Raw genomic sequence first — 8415 nt, 5'->3', positions numbered from 1 at the left:
TGATTGGTGGTGTTGTGCTGTTTGTGTGATTGGTGGTGTTGTGCTGTTTGTGTGATTGGTGGTGTTGTGCTGTTTGTGTGATTGGTGGTGTTGTGCTGTTTATGTGATTGGTGGTGTTGTGCTGTTTATGTGATTGGTGGTGTTGTGCTGTTTGTGTGATTGGTGGTGTTGTGCTGTTTATGTGATTGGTGGTGTTGTGCTGTTTGTGTGATTGGTGGTGTTGTGTTGTTTGTGTGATTGGTGGTGTTGTGCTGTTTGTGTGATTGGTGGTGTTGTGCTGTTTGTGTGATTGGTGGTGTTGTGCTGTTTGTGTGATTGGTGGTGTTGTGCTGTTTATGTGATTGGTGGTGTTGTGCTGTTTGTGTGATTGGTGGTGTTGTGCTGTTTGTGTGATTGGTGGTGTTGTGCTGTTTGTGTGATTGGTGGTGTTGTGCTGTTTGTGTGATTGGTGGTGTTGTGCTGTTTGTGTGATTGGTGGTGTTGTGTTTATGTGATTGGTGGTGTTGTGCTGTTTATGTGATTGGTGGTGTTGTGCTGTTTATGTGATTGGTGGTGTTGTGCTGTTTGTGTGATTGGTGGTGTTGTGCTGTTTATGTGATTGGTGGTGTTGTGCTGTTTGTGTGATTGGTGGTGTTGTGTTGTTTGTGTGATTGGTGGTGTTGTGTTTATGTGATTGGTGGTGTTGTACTACTGCACATAGAAGGAAATGAATAGCAACTAATTTAGAAACTAATCCCTTACAAGAATTGCTCAGACAGCTTTAATACACTAACAATCCATCAGTGTGACACTTACGCAAGCAAATTATGGATATTGTGAGTGTGTCTGGGAGTTACTTTCATAAGTTTTTGTGCTGATCAGGGTGTGTGTGTGTGTGTGTGTCCTCTTGATCTACGGTATGAGCTGGTCTCTGTACTGTCGCTTCACCTCCTGCTGAATAGCAGATCGGTTTTGACAGCTGGTCTTTTCCATTAGCACTCTGCTGTGATACTCTGATATGCATGCTGACTAAGGGTTGAGGGAACAACCTGTCTGCTGGTTTAAACAACCTGTCCTGCCTCCTTCTGTGTGTGTGTCACAATGAGTACAAGCATAGAAATTAACATTTACATTTACAGCATTTGGTTGATGACGTTATCCTAGGTGACTTGCATCTGTCTCATTTATATAACTGAGCAGTTGAGGGATAAGGTCCTTGCTCAAGGGTCCGGGATTGGTAGCTTTACTGTCCTTTAATGTGATCTCACAACCTTAAGTCAGTCGCTACCAAATATTCTGGTTCACTACAGTTAAAAGAGCTCTCGGTTCCATCATCACATCATGCTGTTTCATGTTCTTGTGCTGGTGTATAACAGCAGCTTTGACAAAACACAGGTTTTTGCTAACATACTTGTTGGACATTGTCACAAAGCTGTTTTACAGGAATTCAGGATATAAATTGTAATTGTATCCCTGATGAGCAAGACAGAGGCAGCAGTGGTGTGGCAAATTTCCTTCCTATTAGGATGAAACCTTGTGATGAACCAGACAGGGAACTATACCACCCCCAGCAATCCCATGTATCTTTTCCAGTTATTTTTGTAGTAACCGCTATTTCACATAGGCCTGTATAGCAGACAAAAATGTATAATAGTTGTTTTTGCAAAATTTTCTGTAAGGTATGTCTTCATTAGACACGTAATGAGGGAGTCTCCAGAGTCAGTCCAGGAAAGTCTTCAGGACAGAGGTGTTAAATTTATTTACTTAAAGAGACAAAGATATTTACATTTCAAGCATTTGGCAGATTCTCTTATCCAGAGTGACATAAAAGAGTGCTTTAAAGTCTCTATCAGTGAATACATTCACACTGGTTCAATAGGTCACAGACTTAGGATACCATTAGCCTAAATACTGAGTTGGGATTTTTTTAGCTAGTTTAAGTGTTTCAGGAAGACATAGATTTGAAGACTGTCAGTGACTTGGCCGTCTTGACTAGGGGAAGTTCATTCCACCAGCTCGGTGCCAGAGCAGAGAAGAGTCTTGATGTATACCTACCTTGTACCCTGAGAGATGGTGGGACCAGCTGAGCAGTGCTAGTAGATCTGAGGGAGCGAGGTGCAGTGTGAGGAGTAATAAGAGCTTTGAGGTAAGATGGAGCTGGTCCATTCTTGGCTTTGTAGGCAAGCGTCACTGCTTTGAATCGGATGCAAGAGAAGAAGAGAACGCAGCAGTGGGGTGGTGTGGGAAAACTTACACAGGTTAAAAACGTTGCACAGCTGCATTTTGGATCATTTGCAAAGGATAAATGTAAATCAAGGCAGTGAATGGATTTTTTAATTAATGAACAAATGTATTTGCAGGCAAATCTCTGCAGATAAAAAAAAGAAATAAACACTTCAGTATGACCTGGTATTGGAAAGTATTCAATGTTGGAGTGGTAACAATAACTGTGCTTTGTGCTCCGCTGCCTCACACCACCCAGTCGTCCGTTATTCCTATAAAAGTAAAGGCTGTCGTGATGCATTCCTTGTGTTTGTGAGCTGTTTTTGGATAACGGCTGCTGAAAGTTCTCAGGAGATAAATAGAGCTCTCACTGTGCTGGATTTAGTCTGCAGAAACAGATCAGGCTGTGTGTGCTGAGGTATTGAAAAGATGAGATTAAGCAAAGAGAGTAAGCACCTGTGAAGAAGTCCTGCAGGTCGGATTGCGCATCTGCATCCGCATCCTAAGCTTTGCTGTGTGGGTTTGTTGCTGTTTTTCTTTCATTTTATTATATCCCTTCCTCATCCTCTGCTTTCATTTTCTGTGTGTCTGCAGTGGAAGACTCAACCAATTTGCCACCTTCCCCACCTCCATCTCCTGCAGCTGAGCACTTTGGCCCTCTGGAGCAAGGTAGGCCCATGTCCAACTGCTAATATGTGTGTGTGTATGTGTGGAAGTTTAAAAGTGTTTGTACAAAGGTGAATGTGAAAAACATCTGTGGTTTGGATGTGTCTTCATCCCTGTTCACCACCTGCCCCACATGAGGGTTGTTTTTTTGCCGGAAAAGTGGCCAACACCATTACTTGCTGGACAGACGGTGAGGCACACACTTCTGATTGAACTCCAGAGACCCATGCTAGAAGAAAAATGGACACAGGATTGTCTTTGCCATCTCCTCCTCTTCCTTACTTCTCCTCGGCGCGTGTTAAATGCTTGGCTATATCTTCATCTCCAGAATCTTACAGGAAATAAGACAGCCCAAACCAGACAACACCATTACCACTTAATTCTTTCACCATCACTTCGTTTCCTACATATACTCTTCCTGAGTCCCTTTCACCCTGCATGATACCATTCACTCTGGCCCCGTCTCCTTTCCCCTTAATGCCATCCTGTTGGCATTCAGGCTCATCGGTATCCTCAAGTCTAGGAAAACTTTACCTCATGCTCTTCTTGTCCTCTTCTTTTGCATGTTATGTAGTAGATGCTGTTAATGTCGTGGGCCTGCACTCATCAGTTTCTTTGTATGTGTGTTTGTTGTTTATCGTTGCATCTGCTGTTTCTGCTTTGTGTTTAAAATGGCGCCGTGTACAAACTAGTGGAGGCGTGTACAATTCTCAGCTTGTTTACAGTTTTCATTAGATGAGCTGATATTTCAGACAAGTTTGGCTTGTTACAGACATGCTAATGAAGAACTCAGGAACATGTAAGTGTTAATTTAAGTACTTAAGTACACAAGCTTTACTGGTTTTAATCCAAAATTATACTGATAAGTGTTTGTTACAACACCGTCTTCAAAGATATATATGGTAGCATATGCTGGTCAGGGGCATTGGATGGACTGTATTCCATGTCCCTATTTTAAGGCATTTCCAATAAGCATTGTCTACTCCATATTAGGTTGTCCAAACAATAAAAAAGAGACTGGGAACTAGGATTAACAATAGTACATTGGAATCTTAACAAGGCATTCTTTAGATGGCATCAAGTAAACCATGGAATAGTCAACTAGGAAATAGTGAACCTAATAAACAAGGATACTATCCCTTACATGATGGCGTAAGCTTAACTGAACAACAGAGTAGTACATACATACACACTAATCAGATGTAATTAACCATTGAACAAGAAATAGGTTCAGGGGGAATGGTTCTGGCAGATCCAAAGCAGGAAAAGATAGATAAATAGGTAGGATCTGTGAGGCAGAACAGATACTGAGAATGCAGCCATGAAAACACTGATTTAGGCAATCAGACATATAGGAGGAAGATCTATACATAAAGCTTCAGGGTCAGTGAAATAAACAGATTCAAGCTTGAAACAAAGTCACACACTTAGCTGAGCACAAAAACGAAGACTGAGCTGAGAGTAGAGACAGAGACTGAGCGAGATACAAGGAGACTAAGATGGAAGCAGAAAGTGAGTCAGGAAGGATGCTTGAGAATAGACAAAGACTAGAAAGAATAGACAAAGATTGCAACAGAGACAGTGACCAAAACTAGAGCAGGTTAGGACAAAGTCATGGATCCTGGGAGATAAGACACTAGACACTTGTTTTATCAACTTGGATATCCCCTCCCAGTGGCTTTTCAGAGATCACTTTCTCTTGAGGGCTAGGCAGTAGGCCACAGCTCTTTTTTTATTAGCAACATTTTTTGTTGCAGCAACAGGTACCCTAAGACATTGCTGGCACAGCCTTAGTCTGTGCCTGATGTGTGAACACCTGCCAGAAACAGGTTTGTTGTTGATGCATGTGTTCCATATCGTCCTCCTACTGCATTCCTGGCCTAATATCCAAAAGGACAAAAGGGCAGTAGCTTTTGTTTGGCTTCTGCATCACCATTTGGCATGCCCACCAGACCTGGGGCAAGTGCTGATCCCAGTCTCACTGGAGGAATCCAGTTCAAGCATTTGTCCTCATGACTGCAGTGCAGCTGGTCAGGATCCTTACAGAATTTGCCAAACACCTGCATCTCATGCTTTAAATGGCACTGGCACTTTGGTCTTGATTGGATATGCCTTGGCTATTTAACAAATCAGGCCATAGGTACAAAGATGGAACAGACCCATGATCAGTAGTTCTACCTGATCCATAGGAGCTTGCACTATGACATGGCTAGATTGGACTATGTGGCCACAATCCCTCTTATCTCTAATTGCAGTTTAGTTCATTAAAAAAGCTTGCCTGCTAGTCTGTCTCATGTTATTAATGCTGTCTTGCTTACAGCAATGTGTGCATGGTACATTATTCTAGCTGGTTTACTCCCTGGCTGCTTTCTGACATGGATTTTTAACTACCAATCATTCTAGCACATTGAGTGGTAGTTTTTGAGAGACACTTATTTTTCTCTAGGCAGTATTTTTACTTGAAGCAACAGGTGTCACCTTAGTGGTACATGACAGCCTATGTATGGTCTGTGATCATGTGTCTTGGAAGCAATATAACCTGATTTCTGATGTATTTTTTGGCTCAATTGGATTTCTCATTGGTATATGGTCTACCCATCAGACTGGGGCAAATAATGACTCCAGTCATTTTGATGGTGGCTAGTTGGTAGTGGTGGGCTGTCAAGTCTAGGTAACACATCATCAGGCCATATCTTAGTTAGGTGCATAGAGTAACTCCTGGTAGACCCTTGGCCAGGTTCCCAATAGATCTTATTGAACACCTGTGCCTCAGACATTCATGATGGTGGTGGCACTTTGCATTTAGATTGCATATGCCTAGGACCAGTTAATTAATTAGTCTATAATTAGTGGTAGGTAGATGACCCAGTATTTCATATCTCTAACTTCCTGCTCATATTCCTACTGCTGGATTTGAATATGTGGCCAAAGGAGTATTTTCTTTCTAAAGTCAAACCACATGCCAAATCAACTTTAAGCAACTTACTTACTTAGCTTATTGCCTCAAAACGTCTTAGTCTATATAATTTTAGTAGTGTTGAATCACTCACAGCAGTTTATACAGTGTTCTTTGTCCCAGCTTATTTACTCATCCATTGGTCTATGACTTTATGGATCATTAGCTAGCCATTTGCCTGGCTGATTTATCAAGATTTAAATTAGTCCCTGTCTCAGACAATGACACGGTGCCTCCACAGCAGCTATTTCTGTTTGTGGTCATTGCGTCTTGTATCTATGTGTGTTTTTCGGTGTTGTGCATATGTGTGCCACTTCTTCACAATCCCTTTACGTAGTACCTATTCTGCATGCCTATTTTCTCTTTCTATTTTTTACTGCTGCCTTTCTCTTGGTCCCTGCTCTTTCTCTTCCTCTTACCTTTAGCATCTCCATGTTTCTCCACTTTAGTCACCATTTATTTCCTCTTGCTTTGATAATTCTGGTCACCTTTTGTCACCTTTCTTCCTTGTTTTCTACCTCTTTGAACTCCTTCCATCTTCCTTTCTTTCAATTCTTTTCTCTTTCCATCATGCTCTATTACTTCCCATCTCTCCAATTGTCCACCCTTCTGTTCACCCTTTCCTGTCTCTTCTATATCCCCCTCTCTCTGTCTCTCTCTGTGTCCAGATTTCCCTGCATTTCCTTCTCCTTGTGTCTGTTTGTAGATGTAGGGGATGAGGAGGAGGCTGGGCCTCTCTGCCGCTTCCAAAATTCTCGGGAGAGGTGCAAGTTCCTCGCCCCCTCCATCTCAGTTTCAGTGCCCGAGGATGAACCCTACTATTCTGACGAGGAGTACTATGACCACCCCTTATTCAGCCCTGAGTGGACACTCTCGGGCTCGTGCCCTTCAGGGCAGGCCGCTGCCTTTAGCCAGATTGAAGGTGAACCGCGCATGGTTCCTCTCCACCATCCTCCCCCATTCTCTTCCTTTCCTTCTCTGCCTGTCCGATCATCAATTCTCTTTGGTCATGTTTTTTGGTCATCTTTCTCTCTCTCCCTTTCTCTCTCTCTCTCCTCATCTCTCTCTCTCTTGTCTGCCACCTCCCTTCCGTCTTTTGTCTCTGTTGTGTTGTGCACGCTCTGTCTGTGGGGCGTTCCCTATCCTCAACGTGCCCTTTCTTTTGTCTCTGTTCATTTTTTGGAACATCTTATTCGAAGTCGTTTGGCTCCCAGCCCAGGATTTCATTTATTTTGTTGTTTGTCTTTTCTCAAGTGTTGCCTAAATTACAACTGCCACACACTTACTGCCTGATGCATTAGTGACACCACTCATGCATCTTGTTTTAATAAAACTTGCTCCAAATGTGAGCCAAACGGCTTGCTACATCAGCAGTGTGCATTTTTTTTTGTTCTTTGCCTGTCTTGTGGGTCTGCTTTTGTGTCTGTCTGATTGTCTGTCTCTCCATCACCTGGCCCATGCACATCTGTCCATTCCCCTGCCCCATCCCCAAGTCAATTTCCTTCGCCCTGCTGATGTACACATGCTGTAGATCACAGGAAGACTTTCAGCTCTTCTACTTTTGGCACAAACATGCACACACACACTTTTTTCAATATATTACTGCAATGCATCAGTCAAAAAAGACAGGGCATGCTTTGTCAGTTCTTGTTAGTTTCTTGGCTGAATGACGGACCATACACAAGAGATGAAAGCCCATGTCTTTTTGCTCCTATACTTTTCCGTCTGTCTCTATCTCACTGTGACGTCCTGCTGAGGGTTGACCTAGTGTGCCCTGTGCCGCTAGACTCTCAGTATCCCTCATAAACTTACTGTAGGCTGCAGACATTCACTTCTAAGCAGGAAATATGATTCTTAGATGCTCATTCACTCTGACAGCTAAGACATTATTATATCCCTCCTTCTGGTTTGTCCTATTGCTAAAAAAAACACGCCAAATGTCACAGATATGAACTAGTGCTGAAGAATTATTGCGTTCTCTTTAATCACATACACTTTGAAGGTTTCATACTTATTCTTAGTGGTGCTGAATGACAAGGTTAACATTCACAGAAGTACGATTGATCAGAATTGCTGCAGTGCTACGTGGGAAAGAATTAATGTGTGACTCAAAATGACTTTACAACTAACAACTATTCAAGGATTTTCACATACAAGTCAATGTCAACTCTGACTCATTCCAGCACACCACATTCAAACTTTTGTAGATGTCCCTTGTTTCATTGGTTACATTGTCCTTAAAGCCCAACTAAGGGAGCTCAGAGTTTCTTAAGCTTCTTGAATTGACTACTTTCTGCAGAATCTTCCTGTCAGTTTGCATTTTCTTCATCGCTTTAGCATGAAATGTGTTTAAAAGTCTTAAACCTCACGGTAGCACTGGGTTCTAAGTAACTACATGCTGTGACTCTGATTTGAGGTTATTCATATCTTTGCTGATAGCATATAAAAATGCCCTAACTAAGCAAAAATGTTATCTGGTGGGTAAGACCAATCTATCTTTTTCAAAATCAAAAAACAGAAGGAAAACTCCTCCACATCCATACTGAAACAGTACACATGTAACATATTGATGTGTCATCATTCCCATCCCA

The 8415-nt window shown here is 42.2% G+C and overlaps 1 protein-coding gene across 16 annotated transcripts in view; it reads left to right on the top strand.

The window, feature by feature from the left end:
- Positions 1–8415, top strand: part of map2 (microtubule-associated protein 2) — a 153944-nt gene that overhangs the window by 118830 nt on the left and 26699 nt on the right. For 11 of the 16 annotated variants that reach the window (XM_058392072.1, XM_058392081.1, XM_058392073.1 and 8 more), the window contains 2 exons: positions 2797–2871; positions 6531–6746. In XM_058392072.1, the coding sequence (XP_058248055.1) occupies positions 2797–2871; positions 6531–6746 (291 nt within the window). The remainder of the gene's footprint in view (positions 1–2796; positions 2872–6530; positions 6747–8415) is intronic. The other 5 variants (XM_058392083.1, XM_058392084.1, XM_058392080.1 and 2 more) reach the window with 1 other exon arrangement.

Source organism: Hemibagrus wyckioides, linkage group LG06, assembly GCF_019097595.1.
Source record: "Hemibagrus wyckioides isolate EC202008001 linkage group LG06, SWU_Hwy_1.0, whole genome shotgun sequence".
In the NCBI taxonomy this organism is placed as follows: domain Eukaryota; kingdom Metazoa; phylum Chordata; class Actinopteri; order Siluriformes; family Bagridae; genus Hemibagrus; species Hemibagrus wyckioides.
This window is presented reverse-complemented; position numbering and strand designations above follow the sequence as displayed.